Source organism: Hevea brasiliensis, chromosome 15 (assembly GCF_030052815.1).
Source record: "Hevea brasiliensis isolate MT/VB/25A 57/8 chromosome 15, ASM3005281v1, whole genome shotgun sequence".
Taxonomy (NCBI): domain Eukaryota; kingdom Viridiplantae; phylum Streptophyta; class Magnoliopsida; order Malpighiales; family Euphorbiaceae; genus Hevea; species Hevea brasiliensis.
Genome location: NC_079507.1, coordinates 70,169,593 through 70,188,718, shown reverse-complemented (window position 1 = coordinate 70,188,718; position 19,126 = coordinate 70,169,593). Strand labels below are relative to the sequence as shown.

At 32.9% G+C, this 19,126-nt stretch overlaps 2 protein-coding genes across 2 annotated transcripts; one reads left to right on the top strand and one right to left on the bottom strand.

The window, feature by feature from the left end:
• The first annotated feature begins 342 nt into the window (after positions 1-342).
• Positions 343-9,664, top strand: LOC110669892 (glutathione reductase, cytosolic). Its single transcript, XM_021831747.2, has 17 exons — positions 343-667; positions 1,198-1,357; positions 1,972-2,036; positions 2,388-2,457; positions 3,065-3,136; positions 3,623-3,826; positions 4,683-4,756; positions 4,849-4,932; positions 5,733-5,820; positions 5,981-6,062; positions 6,377-6,450; positions 7,174-7,281; positions 7,402-7,466; positions 7,899-8,012; positions 8,402-8,501; positions 9,154-9,207; positions 9,372-9,664. The coding sequence occupies exons 2-17, from the start codon at positions 1,217-1,219 to the stop codon at positions 9,465-9,467; spliced, it is 1,491 nt and encodes a 496-aa protein (XP_021687439.2). The 5' UTR covers positions 343-667; positions 1,198-1,216; the 3' UTR covers positions 9,468-9,664.
• A 626-nt stretch (positions 9,665-10,290) lies between these two features.
• On the bottom strand, positions 10,291-15,735 carry LOC110669893 (protein disulfide isomerase pTAC5, chloroplastic). Its single transcript, XM_021831748.2, has 6 exons — positions 15,054-15,735; positions 12,453-12,548; positions 12,179-12,316; positions 11,194-11,440; positions 10,629-10,666; positions 10,291-10,514 (listed from the first exon to the last, which is right to left on the bottom strand). The coding sequence occupies exons 1-6, from the start codon at positions 15,612-15,614 to the stop codon at positions 10,419-10,421; spliced, it is 1,176 nt and encodes a 391-aa protein (XP_021687440.2). The 5' UTR covers positions 15,615-15,735; the 3' UTR covers positions 10,291-10,418.
• Between the last annotated feature and the right edge of the window lie 3,391 nt (positions 15,736-19,126).

Genomic DNA, 19,126 nt, shown 5'->3' with positions numbered 1-19,126 from the left:
AATACGCTCGTAACAAAGTTTGGAAACTCATCTGCAAGCTATCTATCACCTCGCATCCAACCCTCCTTGAGCCAACAATCGAATCGTAGAATGTAGTTGGTAACTATTCTCAACAAGATTTGGAGCTGTTGGCTAAGGGAAAGTTAGCTTGTTTTTATAAACAAATCTCAATCGTTTGGTCGCAACTTATTTTCTTTTCAATTAAGGAAATATTTTTGGTTAATATACTTTTTTAATATTTTAAATATTAAAAAATATAAAAATATAAAAAACACCACTTCCGCAAACAAAGAAACCTAAAAGTCAAAAAGATGCACCTTCGCGTCGAGTCCCCATCAGCCGGTTCCGTAGAAAGCCAAAATCAAAATAAAAACCCGAATCCTCCAAGTCTAACGTCATTATCCATCTTTCCAAACTCCATTCCTCGTAAAATTAAAATATTTATGCTCTTCCGACGAAAGAAAAAAAAAATTATTTATGCTCTTTCTCCGCTAGTAGCTTATTTTCTCTCGCTGTTATCTGACCACCGATCTCGTGGCGCCTCATTGATCGTGTATAAACTGTACACCGTTAATATATCTTCCTCTTCTTCACGTAAGCCCTAAAGTGCCCCTGCTTTCTTCACCTGATCCGTCTCCAAAGAAGAAGGAAGCCAGTTTGAGCAAAGGTGCGATCTATCTTATTTTCCTTTTGCTTCCCGAGAAAATGCACGAAATGAATCGGAATTTTCATCTTCTCTACTGTTTCTTTTTTTCTTATTCGTTTAACTCAACCTCTGCTAGTGCTAGACGGCTGTGTTTTTATTTTTATTTTTTTTCCCTCGGCTTTCTGAGAAATTTAAACTCAGTGGAGTGGTGTGTTTTGATCGGGAATTCTCTGTTGTCGGAGTTTCGGTGTTTTATTTGATTTTAGGATTTTCTCTGTAATATATTTTTTATATGCGCTCGTATAACTTAATTTATTTTCTTTATAAACGTGTAGATTTCTTCTAATTTGGTGATTCGGTTTATTTTATTTAATTATTCTGACTGTCAATTATTGTATCCAAAGTGGAATAAGCATTGAATACCTGTGCAATTTTGTTGGCAAAATAAGCATTAGATGCATGCAAATTGATATATATATATATATATATATAATTTTACTGTTTTTTCTGAATTGTTTGGTGATAACTTTATTGCTTTTGTGTGGATTCAGTTCGACTTATTTTACAATCATGGCGAGGAAGATGCTAATTGATGGAGAGCTGAACCAGTCTAATGAACAAGAGTCACACTATGATTTTGACTTGTTTGTCATTGGAGCTGGAAGTGGCGGTGTTCGTGCTTCTAGATTCTCAGCTAACTATGGGGCTAAGGTGTGTTACCTTCTTAGCATTTAATCCTGTGGCCGTGGTCGGAAAAATAGAGGGGAAAATTCATACTGTTTTTACTTGGGTTGGGAAATCCTTACTAATTTATGATATTGTTAAGTTTGCTAACTATTCATGAAGGGAACAAATAGGTACTTTGATTATAATGCCTTGTACCTTGATGAATATGAATGCATGTGCACAGCAGCACAAACCAATTGCATCACATTCACAATAATTAAAACAGCTTGGTGAGTTTTGTTCAGTTTTGTCATTTTTGTTATTCATTATTGACTTGTGGGCTACCAACTACCAATCCATGAAACATGTAAGCCATCCTGTAATGTTGATATTGACAAACGAAAATCATTTTTGAATCCTTGCACCTCTGGCCCCGGCCCCCCCAACCCCCCCTTCCCAAAAATAAAAATGCATAAAAAATATGAATGTTGCCTTTTGCAATGATTTAAAAAGTGTTTTTATCTCCTGATCTCCTTCTGTTGTTACCTTATCATGAAACTTTCATGCTTTTATTATTTTTCTCTCAGTGTTTTGATTCCTTCAGTTTCTAAGTATTTAATGGTTAATTGCCCACTAATTTTTTCATGTTGTGTTTCAAGGTTGGGATTTGCGAGCTTCCATTTCATCCAATTAGCTCAGATGTAGATGGAGGAGTTGGTGGAACGTAAGTTGATTGAAATTAAAAATTTAAGTGTATCTCACAACAGAACATAGGCTTTGCAAACGAGTTTTAGATGTGCTAAATACAGTTTCTTCGAGTAAGACCAATGTTGGAAGAAAAATTTAGCATGCTCTGGAAGTTGAAGTTGATGAATTTTGAGTAATGAGACATGCTACTTATATTTTGTGTTAATGTTATATGAAGCATCATGTTAGTTATGAAAATTTCAAGCACAAACTTTCAAATTGTGTTTCTTGTTTGATATTAATTGGTCATGGATTTTACTGCAATTGAATTTTCTCTGAAAGCACAGTTGCTCACGATGTTTGATCCTTCTGCATTTTGCTTCTGAAGATGTGTTCTTCGTGGTTGTGTGCCCAAGAAGATTTTGGTGTATGGAGCCTATTTTGGAGGTGATATTGAGGTGAGAATTGAATTTATTAGAATCATATGCTTGGGTTGGCTGAATGTTTAGCTGAAAGTCTCATTAAACGGTCAATTTCTCTCTCTGAAAGGCTTCTTTGTGATTATTTGAGTGCTTGCAGACATTGGACTGTATTTTGATATGTTTTGATGTTAAACAGTGCTGAAATTCACTATTAGTTTAATGTTTTTGAGAAATAAAGTTGCCCCGCCATTGAAGTCTGACATGTTGCATTTGAAATTACTTAGATGTTAGATTGATTCTTCCAGTTTTCTTTTTAGACCTTAGAAATTGCTATTCTTTAAGGAAGAGAAGAGAACATATTCATGATTAATATAATTCAAACATTTGATTAGCAGACTTGTTCAATCTCTCTTATCTCTTTCCATCTATCCCATAAAATTGTTTTTGTTTAGACAGAATTTTAGGAGATAAAAGAAAAAATTTGTGGATGTAATGCAGTTTTGTTTCTATATTGAATTGATCCATTATTACGTGCTTTTATTTTGTAATTTATGAGTTGTGGTCTGTTTTTTTTCCCTTCTATGTTGTTAGAATAACTGTTAATGTTTAATGGTTTAATGGATGCATGTTGTTTATTTTGTAGGATGCCAGGAATTTTGGATGGGAAATAAATGAAAAGGTGGACTTCAACTGGAAAAAGCTGTTGCAGAAGAAGGTAGATAGATTTTAAAGTTTTGTACTTGTTATTGTGATTATTGTCATAATCTTGAATGGTCCCTTTCTAGTGCTATTTGCCTTTCATTTGTTTGGCTATTAATTTTGGGAAGATATCAAATGAAAACATGGGTGGCATTTACTAGATGAGAAAAAAAAGTACTGCTTTCTTATCAGTACAAACTTTGGCTCTTAAGTTTTTATTTTATGGTACTGTCTAGGTTCAGTTTATCCATAAACAAGTTTAGATTATGAGGCTTCAGTTGGACAATCTTTGTAAATATAGGGTCAGGATGTTTATTTTCTCATGGCTTTAACATTTCTATTTGAGAGAATTCTAATTTATACAGCTTTATATGTATTTTGTACTCCTGAAATATTGAACCCCTTATCTCTTTTGCTGTTTTGCTAATAAACTTAAAATAGGTAGGTGAATATGATTGCTTTTGTGTATTTTGTTTATCTTTTCTGTTTGTCAAAATTGCAGACAGATGAAATAACAAGGTTAAATGGAATCTACAAGCGATTACTGTCTAATGCTGGGGTTAAACTGTTTGAAGGAGAGGGCAAGGTTGTTGGGCCTAATGAAGTTGAGGTTACACAACTTGATGGGACTAAATTGAGCTACTCGGCAAAGCACATACTGATTGCAACTGGAAGTAGAGCTCAACGTCCTGGTATTTCTGGGCAGGTTGATTTCCTGGTTCTTTTCATGTGCTATTGGAAATTGATGCTTGTTGGGTTCTTTGTGACTATGCAACCAAATCATATTCCTGGTTTTGCCTATAACTTATTACTGTGGTCTATATTACTTTACCAAAATAAAAAAAGGTATTGTAGTTTTGTCAGTTTAACCTATGTACTAGTTGTGTGCTTATATGTTTTTAACTTGAATTAGTAAACTGGTAAAAGGGTGGCAACTATTAGGTTCTTCTTAAAGGATGTGTTTGTGTGGCTGTTTTAGAGGAATGTTTTTGAAATTGTTAGAGAAATTCGGATGAAGTATGCACACAGTTATATTGATTTACAAACATTACATGGTTGTACCATTTTTGTGGTTCATGCCTGAAAATTATAAATTTGCAATCACTTAGTTTTGATAGGCATTTTGCAGTTTTTGATAGGCATTTTGCACGTATGCTTGAATGTGTGTATCTGATTAGCAGTCTCATGTCTCGTTCTATCTCCCTTAAATTCGTCCTAGTAGAATAACAGAGAGTGTTGCTGAGATGTTATATTAATTTGAGACTGAGTGACCTTGGTTTTAAAGTAGTTGATTATAGTGGCAGGGTAGCAGATTCCCTTGAAATTTGCAATTTTGGTTTCAAGATTTAGTTAGCAGTTAGCTACCAATCTTTTGTTTATTTGATTGGATGCATGTTTAATTTTATTATTCCTGGTGAAATTACTAAATCAAAACTAATTTGCTTAATAATCAAAACTAATCACTATATTCAACTTCAAAATGTTTCTGATGTGCGATGGTTCTTAAGATGCATTTATTTTCCACCTTCTTTCTTGTCTTATTTGTTTCCTCGATCATTAAGGAGTTGGCTATAACCTCCGACGAGGCATTGAGTCTGGAAGATGTGCCCAAGCGTGCTGTGGTGCTTGGTGGAGGGTAAAGCTCTACTTCATAAGCTATGGTCTCTATTAATTTTGTTTGCTTAGCGTGCCCATCACTTTGGATGGTTATTTCCTGTTCTTGTTTAGGTACATTGCTGTTGAGTTTGCTTCAATATGGCGTGGTATGGGTGCCACTGTGGACCTAGTTTTCAGAAAGGAACTTCCGTTAAGGTTATTATTTAGGCTTTGATGTTGCATTGTTAATGTGAATGTTCAAGGGCTTGATTTTCAAAATGAAGCTTCTTGTTTGCCATCTCTTGATTGTTCTTGTACTTTCTTAGTTGTTTTTAAGCAAGTCTATATATAAGACTAGTAAACTTAGAGGCAATGCTGATGAAACTTAAGTTTGAGCATTATTTCTGGACATTTAGAGTCTGATGGAATTGGACATTTGGAAATTTGGTTATGACCATTCATATCACTTGAAATATTGAGTATTGACAAGAAAAGATAAATGCCTTTGCTGTGGAAGCTCAAATATTTTTCGACTTCTCATTGGCAATACCTTAAATCCTAGGATGCCTATATATATATATATATATATTTATTTGTATATATTCATTTAGTCCATTACTGATGTTGATGATTGATAGTGAACCATGAAGTAACAAAATAATGGAGATTGCATAACTGTGGGTGTACTTAAATTTTGTTATGTATACAGCCTGCATTGTTTTCTTATAAGTTAACAGGGCAAAGAATGTATTGACTGAGGATACCTTCTTTCTGCATATCTGGGAATTATTCCCTACATCCCGTCACCAATATTGTTTTACTTGCCGAAAAGTTCATTCTTTTGCCTTTTTATGATGGTTGGAAGCTAGCAGTTTTTTTTTATTCATATCATGTACAGTGATTGGGATTCAAGTGTGCTGCTTATCTAATTTTGCTACGCCTTGCAAATAAGGATCTTTCTCTGGCTTTTTGGGTTTTAGTCTGATTCTGCAATTTATCTACAATTATCTATACAGAGGTTTTGATGATGAAATGAGGGCGGTGGTTGCAAGAAATCTGGAAGGCAGGGGAATAAATTTGCACCCTAGGACAAATTTGACACAGGTACATAATTTCTTAGGGCTTGTCATCAAGACGATGCTACATGCATCACTTTTGATTTCATCCCATTTGTTTCTGCTTGTGCAGCATCCTCCAGTCTTATCAATTTATATTGTTTGATTTAAAATTGACCTTATGCTAATCACAGTTCCTGTAAATACAGTTGATTAAAACTGAGGATGGCATAAAAGTTTCCACAGATCATGGAGAAGAATTCTTGGCAGATGTTGTACTCTTTGCTACTGGTAATAACTGTTGTTGTTAAATTGCATTCATTTCCAAGTAAGGTGAGTGTTTGAAATACATTAGTTTCACTCAATTTTGTCAAAATCACATTTTATCGGCTCATGGTACGATAAAATCACATCTTAAGATTGGACCATAAAAATTAAGTTTGGTAAAGTGTGACAGATTGGGCCAGGTGGATAAAAAGGGGCAAAATTACCCCAAGAGTTGCTCTATATGTTGTGGGTTCCCTCCTTTCTTCTCTTCTTTTGTTTGTGTCTTCATATTGTTGTCATTGCTATTTTTTATGGCAGTGTTCTTTAATTTGTTACAGGTCGGACACCCAATACAAAGAGGTTAAATTTGGAGGCCGTAGGTGTGGAGCTTGATAGTACAGGAGCTATTAAGGTCTGTAGCTTTTGCTTTCTGTCTATAATTGAGTGCACAAACAAGATATGTAAATTTAAAATTTAGCTTTTGCATTCTAGTCATGTTTTTCATTAGATGGACTGTATCCATATATGCAGGCAGCTGGTATTTGTGGTGTCTTTTTATGTCCTTGACAATAAGGGTAATTTATTTTGGCTTCATGAGGAGATGAGTTTTTCACTGTAGGTGGTTGAGATGTTGAAATCTCACTCTCTCACAAAGTGAAGTGTTTATGAAAGGCTTAAGCATGTTTTAATGCTTCATTGTAGTTATGATATTTGTGTTGTATGCTGGGTGCCCCATGAATGGTGAACCTGTGGATGCGTTGTGAGACCTTAAAACATTTTGCAGAGGGATATTACCACCTTCTTTATCGCTAACATGATTTTAGAAAAAACATAAGACCTCTAATGCAGTCCTGTGCTTATGCATTGAAACTTGATTCAGTTATGACTGCCAATTGTAGCGGAAGCAACTGATCAAGTTATCCAGCTGCATGGATTGGATACCACGTGCTTGGTTTATCAATGGTTATGTTTAATATTGTTGTTTTTTCCAATGGATTTTTTTTTCATCTATTTGGAAGTTATTGTACACCATAGCGGCATTACAATGTCATGCACTATTTCCTATAAAATACTACATGCATTTCTATTTTCTACAAGTTATAACATCTCTCATCTCATTTGGTTTCTTGTTCAGGTTGATGAGTACTCACGCACCAATATTCCTAGCATATGGGCTGTTGGTGATGTCACAAACCGAATGAATCTTACCCCTGTGGCCTTAATGGAGGGAACATGCTTTGCAGTACGCCTTCCATAGAGATATCTTTCATTTCTTTATCCATTGAATTTATTTTGCTTCATGTTGCCATCCCCAAAAATAAATTACATGATGTTCAGCATTTTACTTTCTTATTGCATGCAGAAAACTGTTTTTGGTGGGCAACCTTGCAAACCAGACTACAGTGATGTACCATGTGCCGTATTTAGGTAACAGTTTCTCTAAACACATGGGTTCTTCCTTGTCCCTGTAAATTCATGTTTGAACATTTGCTAATAATTCAATTGGTTAAATGGAATCATATTGAAACTTGATAGATGGTTGTAGCGCTTGGAACTTGAAAACTTCTTCAAAGGACCCAGAGAAATAAGTCATAATCATAGATTTTGTTCATACCTAATACCTAGAGCATGCATCAGAATGACATCTCATGTTGCATCATGGTCTTTTGCCCACTTATGAGCTTCCATGTACGGATCCTTTCTGAAACCTTAATATAGCCTTGTTTTTGCTGACATGGTCAGAAATGAGAATGAAAATATCTAAAAGGCATATCTGCAGATTGCAACTAGCTTGTGGTGATTAGTTGATTATTTTACCTTTTATAGCCATTTATTAATATGCGATTTGCTACTTTACAGCATACCACCACTTTCTGTAGTAGGCCTCAGTGAAGAGCAGGCAATAAAGCAAGCAAAAAGTGATATATTGGTTTTCACTTCTTCCTTCAATCCTATGAAGAATACTATCTCTGGGTATGTGCAGCGAATTCGAAATTTTTTTTTTCACTAATTATGTTATAATACCATGAAAGAGCAGCTAACCATTAGTATGAAACTTAAAGAGTGTTGCATACATGAACAAGTATGAAAGAAATATAGCTGTTACTGAAGACCTCTTCATTTGGAAATGTAAAGTGGCTTGCTTTTGTTTTATGCGTGTGAAGATGTGATGGACTTGGAGAAAAATTATTAATATCTTATATATTTTTCTCATGACAGATCTAAATTTGGTAGTTAGAATTTTCATACTGATCCAGAATAGTGTTGCTTCAGTTGATTTTTAACTTCCATCTCGCGCGCGCGTGTGTGTGTAAGTTATTATTTCTCAATGCTATTTCCATATACTTTATTTTTGCTTCTAGACGGCAAGAGAAGACAGTGATGAAGCTTGTTGTTGATGCTGAGAATGATAAAGTTCTTGGAGCTTCCATGTGTGGGCCAGATGCTCCTGAAATTATACAGGTAATTTTCCCTTTTTGATTTTGTTTCATGAATGGTTCTTCTGATACAATTATCTTGTGCATACATACCATTTCCTTATTTTTTTTGAGCCATTTTTCAAATTGTTGAAATTTGCATTGACAATGACTTCATATTGTTGTAGAATAGATAGCTTAACACATTGAAAATATTCCTGGAACATTCCAAGTATTTTTATTTAACAGCAAATTATTTGTTAAGCCAATGTATAATGCAAGTAGTTTTCTTCTCCAAATCAAATAATTGTTTGAACTTGTCATAATAAGCAAGTTTAGTACAATTCAGCAATTAGGATTGGCTTAGCCTAAAACCTGTTTATGGGAATCTATGCTAGTAGCAATTTTAGATTGATATCGATTTTATATTGTTTTTGGATCGGGTCTAATTAGTAATAAGGTGGTATTCCATGCACAGAACAGTATGGAATGACCTTGCATGCCACCTAATTTCTTTAGCATTTTTAACACATAGTCATGGATGATTAAAGGGGAAAAAATCATTTCAGTCACCAAGTTCATTAATTATCAGCCATAAATCCGGTGTCCATGTAATTGAGCATTTCCATCTATTACCGTCTTGCTTAGTTATATGTTTATGCATTCGATTTAAAATCATGCTTTTGCATTTGTTGCAGGGAATTGCTGTTGCACTGAAATGTGGAGCGACAAAGGCCCAATTTGACAGCACGGTAAGTACTCCTTTCTAAAGCTATGTTATGGTTAATGATGAGTTATGGTGATGACCGCACTTTTTCCGATAAATTTTCCAGAGACTGCTCGCAAAGTCATATTTTACCATTTCTCGTTTTTCCCCAAACCTGCATTAATAAGGTTTTTCACCGTTTCCGCGCAGGTTGGAATACATCCGTCCGCAGCTGAGGAATTTGTGACAATGCGCTCAGTGACCAGGCGTGTTACTGCAAGAAGCAAACCAAATACAAATATATAAAGAAATTATTAGGGGGAGAGAGACCAAAGTATGATTACGTTGGTTGAATTGAAAATTTTCATATTTCATTTGCATGACAAAAATGGGGCAGATGCTCAGAAAGATGATGTGAAGTGATTTTTTTTCTCCAAATATCGCTCTTGTTTTATATAAACATTATTTTAGATTTTAGAAATAATATTATAGTAGTTCGATTAGCAGCCGACATCATCTGAAAAAAATGAGATCAGCCAACGGCAGTGTTAATGCTATGAGACCCTGCTTTGTTCAATATACCCACCCGGCATTTCAAGCCATTGTTCTTCAAGTTAAAATTCAAAATTTTGTTAGATTTATTCAGTCGAGGGAAAAAAAAAAAAGAAAAAAGCTGAAAAATGGTAAGGCCTTGGGTTCTTAAAATCAAGGTTTGATTGAAGAACACTGACCCCGCCCAAGACCTGGTACTTTTAAGAAATGACAGGGCAGTTAAAAGAGGATCGTTAGGGAGGCCGCTATTGATTAGTGGGATCTTCAGCCTTCAGGGACTCCTTGGGCCTTGGCCGTGAGTTTCCCAACCATGCCAACAATTCCCTGATCGCGCAATCCAGGAACTGTTGAGCAGGAATTGGCAGGTCAAATGTCGCAATTCATTGAAATCGTTATGCAGATTGGATGGCCAATAGAGCCCAAGAGCATGGATTGGGTACCCGCACAGTATAAGAGCCTCCATTCGACCTTGAAGAAGTTATTTTCCAGGAAGTGTGGGGTTTGTATCAAGACCTACAACTATCTGTGAATTTTTAATGCCAAGCAACAAAAATAATTTATCTTTTGACCAAATCGATGAATGAATAATGAAGGTTTCTTGAACTACTCATCTTCAGGATGTGTATTACATGTATCATATGTCAACCCTCTTTCCGTATGATGGAGAGACGCTACACATTTAAGTATGAATAAATACCATCATACCTATGTCACTGTTTTCCCTTCACACACATCACAAATTGTGTATCCAAGGCCTTCACAGTATGGACACTTTGCTCCCTCATCCACCCATTCCAAGAACTACATCAGATAACTCATCTGTGAGACTTATATCAGGATTACACTGCAATAACATTTACAAGCACCCATAAAAAAAAAAAAAAAAGGCAGCATACTAACGGAAAATCCTCTTACCTGGGGTTCAATATTTGGTTCGCCTGTCCCATCACATTCTGCAACAGAAAAAGATTAATGGACAACAACACAAAATTCTGGAGGCAAAAAATAAAATTACCATTAGATTGCTCGTGGCAATCAAATCTTACTATCTCAATTCTCAAATCTCAATGTAATTATCCACACTTAAATCTTCTTAATATCATACTCAAAAATAGCAATCACAGGTTAGGCATCAAGTAAAAGCAAATATATGCTACTTAGTATGCAACCTGTTTTATGTACTCATAGCTAGTTGAAACATCGGTAAATTCTCAAATATTATCTGTTATTTAAGAATATAAAAACTCATTTGAACAGGCAGATTATGTCTGGAATATGAAAGTAGGAGGGGGAAAAGGTACACAACACAGGTTGACAACGCAAGGAAGATAGTATGTAGATGTTACACCTTCTTTAACTATGGAGGATCACAATCAACAGCCTTGCCATGAATGATTGGATAGGAAGCTTGAAAAAGATATATAACTAATTTTCAGAACAAAAGAAAACGATATATTCTTGAATTGCCAGCAGCAATTACCTGTGCATAATAGACGGCCCTCCCCACGACAAGAAAGGCACTTTGTAAGGGCATCCTTGGTTTTGATTACTCCAACTTTTTTGTCTTTGCCAACAAGTCTAGAGGGTTCCTCCCACCGATTCTCCCCTAGAAGAAATACTCGCTGTTGAGATACCTCAACTTCTGTTGCACCTTCTTCTTTCACAACTTTCTGCTGTGTTTCTGATATTTCTGTTACAGAAACAACTGCAGCTCCATTGGGACCTTTCTAAGAAACAGCAGATTTCAGGAAAATAAGCAGCATATTTCAAGAATATATGGACATAATTTAGGAAAAAGAAAAACGTGAACATACAGCTGCATTCATAATGTTTGGTGACAAATTATTCCCGTCAACATGACTAATCAGTCAAAAATATGATCAAGAATAACATTTCTCAAATTCCAGACTGTGCCAAATCTAGAGCTACATTGCATGTTATTTGGTTCTGAATCTTTATTTTTGGCAAGATGCCTCATTCTAGGCTCACAGAAGATATAAATTGTAATACCTTCCCTAAATGCTCCTGTAGAAAAAGAACAAATATGACATTGATGCATTTTTTTTTTCATGATTTCTTGAAGATAGATAATCCAAAGAACCAACAAGACTGCTCCTTGGTCATCGTCCATAGCATGTATCATCCTAAAGGTCCAAGGCAGGCACTTTCTTCTTAGTTTTGGCTTATCACCCTTATGCCTAAAACATGACTCTGCACAGGGAACTAAAGGACCCATAACGCTGATGCTGTTTCAAAAGAAAAATCTCAAGTACAGCAAGGATGAAGCATTGGCACACTCAAAGGCAAAGGTCCACTGCTAGAATGTCTTAAAGACTTTGTATTCAGAGGTAAAAAGGTAATTGTCAACCATTCAAGTTAGTAATTATAGGAAGATGAACAAAGACAACATATTCTGAATTTTTTTAAAAAAGGAAGAAGAAAGAAGAGATGCAATTTGAATGTACCTTCTGTGAAACAGTTAAAGTGCTCCCTTTCTCATCTATGCTGATGTTTGACCCAGCAACCTTAATCTGTTGCTCCATATATAACCTCTCCAGAAGTTCCGCAGTCATTATCCCATCTTCTGGGGCACCTAATGTTGCCTGTCAGGCAAGTTCATGTAAATATATTGATTTGGCTTCAAATAAGCTGTAAGCTGAGATTATGGAACATATAATGTTGTTCTTGATAATTCTTGATAAATTGTTTGTCTACACAAAATGAGAATTTAACATTTACCTGCCAAGTCTTCACTGCACGCTCAGTACCACTTGAAAAGCTGGAATATTCCATGTCTTCCTCGCCTGAGTAAAATCCTAATTTTAGTAATGCTTCCTGGAGCAATCATAATTATTTACAGAACAAGAAATCAAAATAAGATACAGTTGTTTTGAATAATGTCAACATGATTAGTAAAACATTAAAGAAAGAGGTACAAAACCTAAAAGATAAAAAGATCCTATTGCAAGTTTGACGCATTCAGAAGCCAATCACGGTGTGTACAAGGAGTTCGGCTTTGAAATAATATCACACATTGCATTGAGTTAACAACATTTTTTAATAATTAAACAAACCAAATTTGGTCGTCTTCCTTCATATGTATTACATCATGTCAGCTGCAACACTTTGAATTTTTAAATAATTATTTTATGTGTAGTTATATAATTTTTGACTGGTTTGATGGCTCAGGAGAGACCATATGATATTGATGAGATATGAGTTGATAAGTGTGATTCTAAAAGTGTTATTTGAACCATTTTGTAGGTTGGGTAAGTCCTAGGTGCACGGAAAACTCTGCCAAGATTTCGGTAAGATCTTAGGAACTATTTTGATTTCATAGTTTAAATCAATTATTTAGTTTTGTCAGTCTTTTGATAGAAGTCAGTGTGTATGTTTAGGTGATCGGTATCAGCCGTCTTCTCCTTTCAGCCGGACCAGCTGCAGTCCAGTCAACTAATCTGTGAGTAGATATTGATCTCATTTATAATTTCAATATTAATATATTTTAAGCATGCTCATGCATCACTTATACATATATGTGTGCAGTGGAATATTAGGCATGCCTTGTTTTACATTTATGTTTGATGATATTGCCTTGGTTGTTGTGTTATGATAATCTGGAGCTATGTGTGTGAGTTGGTGTGTGAGTTAGTGTGTATGTGGTATTTATGGATATAGGTAGGACGAGTAGATGCGGATGGAGCTTGACTCGCTAGGACCCGATCCTTATTGTAGATAAGTTGGGGTAGGCACGGCTTTGAGTTGATCTCGCTGGCCCCAGCATTTGGATAATAAGAGAAAGTCCGGCTTTGAGTTGATTTCGCTGGCAGAGATTGTCTTTGATGTGCTTTGACCTGATCTGTATGGCTTGTATGAATATGACGCATTTCATTTCTAAGGATGCATTAGAGTTAAATAGTTATAGAAATTGTATGTAAAATCAATATCTTACTCTATGAGTCGAATGCTCACTTCTGTTCACCCTATTTTTCCAGGACACACCTGTTCTCTTCTTCGCAGGTTTATTAACAGTTATTTATTTGTAATATTATTTTTTAAATTTATAATATAGAACTCCGCATTTGTTAGCAGTATTATGAATCTTATTAAAGACAATGTCAAATTGAGCTATTGGTTTTTACTAAATGAAAATTTTTTTGATATATAAATAATTTGTAAATGGTGTTAATAGGGCTGAGCTGAGCTCCCCTCGCTTTAGTAACTGATAATCATCAAGTTAGGTTGACCCGAATTAAAATGAAATATTTTATTTTTATTTTATTTACATGTTGGACCTCAGTTTTTTGGCATTGGTTATGGATTTGAGAACAGTAAGGCTTATTACGGGCGTTGGGGGCTTTATGCCAGACCAGGTCCTAGTGCCGGTTCGGCTAAAGGGATTGAGTTGTGACATCAGCCTTGCCTACCTAATAACAAAGTCCATGCCTCGAGATGGAAGCCATATGAAGAAACCTTTGGCCAACCTTTGAACATTTTCAAGGCAACAAACCATTGCCTAAGAGCTACATGTATGTATTTCCAGTAATTTATGTTGGTGTATTCCAATAATTTCTCTATTACTTGTTTTCCGTTGTCCTGTCCCACTTAAAATCCCAACTCATGCATATCAAAATGATCGCTAGTGGATCCCAATGCATATGGAATTTAATCTTGGTCTTGTAATCAGCAATGAGCATTCCGCATATGTAGAATTTGGAAGCTAGAGAATAACTTTCCCTAAAGAAGCATCAAATACAAAACAAAGAAAACATGCATGACACATCTTACAACAATTAGTAGCCAAGGTTCAGCATTTCAAGACACCAATACACCTTGACATTCCAGTTTCAGGATACCACTAAATTTCATGTGCCTTTGACAACCTCATATGATGCTGGAGCCATCACAATACGTATAAACAACAGGAATTTAAAAAAGTAATGTTATCCAAATCCTAATTATAGAATGTACCAAAATATTATTCATAGGCTGCACATTTATCAATTAATTTTTTTTAATCTGATTTAGTTCAAAATTAAATCGGTGATTCCAATTTAATTTGATATCAATTTTAATTTCATTTAAACCGAAACCTGGCGGATCTAACATTTGGTTACCATGTTAAAAATAAAATTATTAAAAACATTATAGTTCCCAAAAAATTAAAAAAAAAAAAAAAAATATATATATATATATATATATATATATATATATATATATATATATATATATATCTGTCCCCTGCATAAATCTCATCTCCGTGTTCAATGTTTGTAAATACAAACTACACAAATTTCAATGGCAGTTATATTCGTCAAAATGTGTTTATTGAGAGCATACCTGCATCTCTCGCACCTCCTCTCCTTCACTTCCTTTCCTCAACGTATTCAGCTTTATCTCCACTTTCTCTTCAACACTGATCACTTCCTTCACATCCTCCACCTTCTCCTTAAACACAATGGCGCTCGGGCTCGACGCAGTATCTGCAATCCGATTGTTCTCTGTCAAAACCTGCAAGAAGGCCCTAACATTCGCCATTGTCTCTGGTACTAAGTCCCCTTCCTGAAGTGAAATTCGTTTCTCCAGTGCTTGAATTTGAAGCTTTAAGGATTGAATCTCGCTAAGGAGTGACTCACGCTCGCGAAGCCACCGCTGCTCTTCCCGGAGCCATCGCTGCTCCTCGCGAAGCCAGCGTTGTTCCTCACGGAGCCATAGTGAGTCTTCGCTGTCGGAAGAAGAAGAAGAAGGGGAGGGGAAAGAGGAAGAAAAGCAGACGTGAGATATGGAGAAAGAAAGTGAGAAGGAGGACTTGGAGAATGGGAGTGGAGAAAAAGCGTGGAGTTTGGGATGGTGGAGGGAAACGGGAGGATTAAGAGGGAGAGGAAAAGAAGAAAAAGACATGAGAGAGAGAGAGAGGAAGAGAATCGAGGAACGAAAGGAAATGGAAGGAATTAAAAGGAAAGAAAGACAGAAAGTGTGGACTGTGGAGTGTGAGAGAGAGAGGTGGGACGAAGATTTTAGGTGTAGAATTTGGAAGTTGAACCTCAGGATTGAAACTGATAAATTTAAGATATTTTCGCTAATGGGCTTAGGCCCATTTACAGGCCCAAGCCCCATTTCCGTTAAGCTGGGTAATGATATTGGAAAATGTTCACGATTTGAGCAATGCCGGATTTTGATAAAGATGTATTCAGAGGACTAAGGCCCGTTTGGTGTATCTATTAAAGTTGTAGTTGAAAAAATTACTTTTTTTTAAATATATTAATTAAAAAATATTAAAAATTAATTAAAAATTAAATTTAATTAGTTTTAATTTTAAAAATATTAAAATATAAAATAATTTTTTTTAAATTATTTTTTTAATAGTATTTAAAATAGTACTTTTATTAAAAAAAAAAAATTTTAGTCATCAAAATTCAATACTAAATAGACTGTAAATCTATCAGACTGCTTGGATTAACTTTTAGATATAATACATAACTGATAATTCATAGTCGTTGTTGATAGTTAATTGTAACTGTTATATATAAACATTTGGTAAAATTATTTGTAAATAAAAACATATAGCACATTATTTATTTTACTATTAAAGTATACATTAATTAATAACTAATATCAAGTATGTATAAATATTTTTTATATTTTAATAAAATTATTAAAGTATAAAAAATAATTTTATTTTTTAAAAAAAGTGAAAGTCAACTTTTTTTAAATAATTTATTTTTTTTAATATAAAAAATATTTTTATTAATTAGTTTTTTAAATATTCTAAAAATTAAAAAATATAAAAAAATAATTTTTATAGAATAAATAGAGCCTGAATGGTAACATTTGACATGCAATTCCATGCACAAGAGAATCAAAATGCATACTGGATAATTATCGTATTTTATAGTAATTGTTAACTGCATAACATTGAATGTAGTAAACAAAACTTATCGGTTCCTAAGGCAATATGGAAAAACCAAATGACTTAAAATTAAAATTAAACGACCAATTATTCATAAATTTTTGGTATTTTAATTTTTTGAAAAAAAATTGTTAATATACTTAATCTTTTGATTTGATTAGGGTAGATTATATAGACAGTACATCAATTTAGAAAATATAACCATTCAAACATTAATTTATAATATAAAATTTTTAATTTTTAATTTAATTAACATAAAACGTCAATTATATTTAATAGTCAACTTTTAGATTATTTTTGTTAATGTAATGTTTGTTTTATTAAAATTTATATTTTATATCTATTAGTTTGATATTTATCAAAAAAAATTTTATTTTTGTTATGTATCTACTCACAACTTCAACGATTTAATTTATACAAATCAAAAACTTTAGTAATTCATAACTTATTTATCCGATATTATCAATACATGAAAATATAGTTTTCAATTTAATAAATGCTAGGCCAGTATAATTAACCTACAAATTAGCCACCAAATATTATAATAGAGTTTTATGTTATTTAAATTAAATATCATATAATTTTTTATTATAAATTAAAATTATTATATTTTATATAATATATCTCTAAGTCGATATATTATTTTTATAATTTACTTCGAATAAATATTTAATTATTATATTACTAATTCCACAATAATTATGGATAACTCTTTTTGAAAGCCATGATAATATGATATTGGTAACTTTTTATCATTAACAATATTAATATGAAAAGGAAATGAAGAAAAATATACGAATGAGTTGAAAAAGAATTATTAAAATCATATCAGGATGAGATGCATGCAAATATTCAAAACAAGATATATATATATATATATATATATACATATGGTTGGTCAAATGTCAAACTTATTAGCTGGGTATATCCATATGTTTCCTTCCAACTGAATTCTCATCTTAAACGAAAAGTACATATGGTATCATATAATAGTCATCTTTTACGATCTCATCATCATTATCCAACTTCCGAGAACTTCCTTATTTCTACTAATATATATTATAATTATATTATTTAAATAAAAAATTATCATAAGAACAAGATAGTCAGAACTTAATTCTAAGAAATTGCTAGGAAAAAAAAAATAGTATGAGCAACTCGACTGACACGTGCATTTTACTTTTTCAATTATTTCATTTTCTTTTAATAAAAAAACCGTAACAATAAATAACTTATCATTTTATTTTTTTAAGTAAAAAAATTATATTAATTATATTTTAAATAAAAAAATAAACATGTATTAATTATATTTAATCTTTAAAAGATATAAAAAGTGAAAAGTGAAAGGTATTGTTTTCGAATTTCTTTGTGCATTTCTTTTAAAATTATTTATTATTATATTAAAAAAAATTAATTATTTTTTATTATGTAATCTATCAATTATAATAAAATTATTATGACTTTATTGAATAAAAAAATTATATAATATATGATAATTTTTTAAAGAAATTTATAACATAGAAAAAAATATAATATTTAGATGAAAAAAAAAATCATAAAATCTAGGACTATTGCAGAGATGAGAAAGCCAGAGGATTTCTTGACCACTGACACCGCACCACATTCCTTGAAATTTCGAACATTTTGTACATGGTGTGAGACCTTTATCCTTAGGCCGTCGTAATTGAACCACGTTTTATTCTGTGGTATTTCTTTAATTGTATTATTTTTTCAGGATACGACGAATTTCTTCTTTTTTAAATTTTAATTTACTTGTTGAAATTTTAGTACATTAATATAGTGTTTAAAAATTTAATTATTTATTTTATTATAATTTTTTTTTAAATTTAATTTATTGTATCTTTTATTATACTTTTTGACATAAATTATCTTAATTATTATGACTTTTATAATTTGATATTTAAATAATAAATCTATATGGAATTATATTTTTTTTTTACTATTTAAACTACCTATACACAACATCGAAAAATAATTAACTGCTACTTGCATTTTACTTTGCCACGTGTTCTTTTTTTCCTAAATAAAAATTAAAAAACTGTAACAACCAGCAAATTGTCATTTTATTCTTTTAAATTTTAAAAAAGTAAATACATGTAATTTTTTATTAGTATAATAATTTAATATTTAGATGACTATATCACAATGCCGAAGATTGCTGTTAAGATTTTTTTATTATTATATTAAAAAAATAATAAGATAATATTTAGATGAAAAATATTCATAAATCTAAAACATAGGATTATTGCAAAGACATGAAAGCAAGAGGATTTCTCGATCCCCATATGGTTTGAATTTTCAACATTGTGTGTACGGTGTGAGACCATGTTCTTGGGCCGTCGTAATTGAAACATGTTTTATTTGTGTGGTAATTTCTTTAATTATTTTCTTCATTCAGGATTTGGGAGATTTCTTCTTTTTGTTGACTTGATAGAATTTATTTGTGGGTTTTGATTTAATGGCATTAAAATTATTTATAAAA

Bases quoted from the DNA above. Each gene is read 5' to 3' on its own strand.
- LOC110669892 (XM_021831747.2), top strand. From the start codon at position 1,217: ATGGCGAGGAAGATGCTAATTGATGGAGAGCTGAACCAGTCTAATGAA. The intron at 7,282-7,401 runs GTACGCCTTCCA...TATTGCATGCAG, and splicing joins TGGAGGGAACATGCTTTGCA to AAAACTGTTTTTGGTGGGCA. The intron at 8,013-8,401 runs GTATGTGCAGCG...TTTTGCTTCTAG, and splicing joins ATGAAGAATACTATCTCTGG to ACGGCAAGAGAAGACAGTGA.
- LOC110669893 (XM_021831748.2), bottom strand. From the start codon at position 15,614: ATGTCTTTTTCTTCTTTTCCTCTCCCTCTTAATCCTCCCGTTTCCCTC. The intron at 12,317-12,452 runs GTAAATGTTAAA...CTTGCCTGACAG, and splicing joins GTGCAGTGAAGACTTGGCAG to GCAACATTAGGTGCCCCAGA. The intron at 10,667-11,193 runs GTAATTGCTGCT...TTTCTGTTGCAG, and splicing joins GGGCCGTCTATTATGCACAG to AATGTGATGGGACAGGCGAA.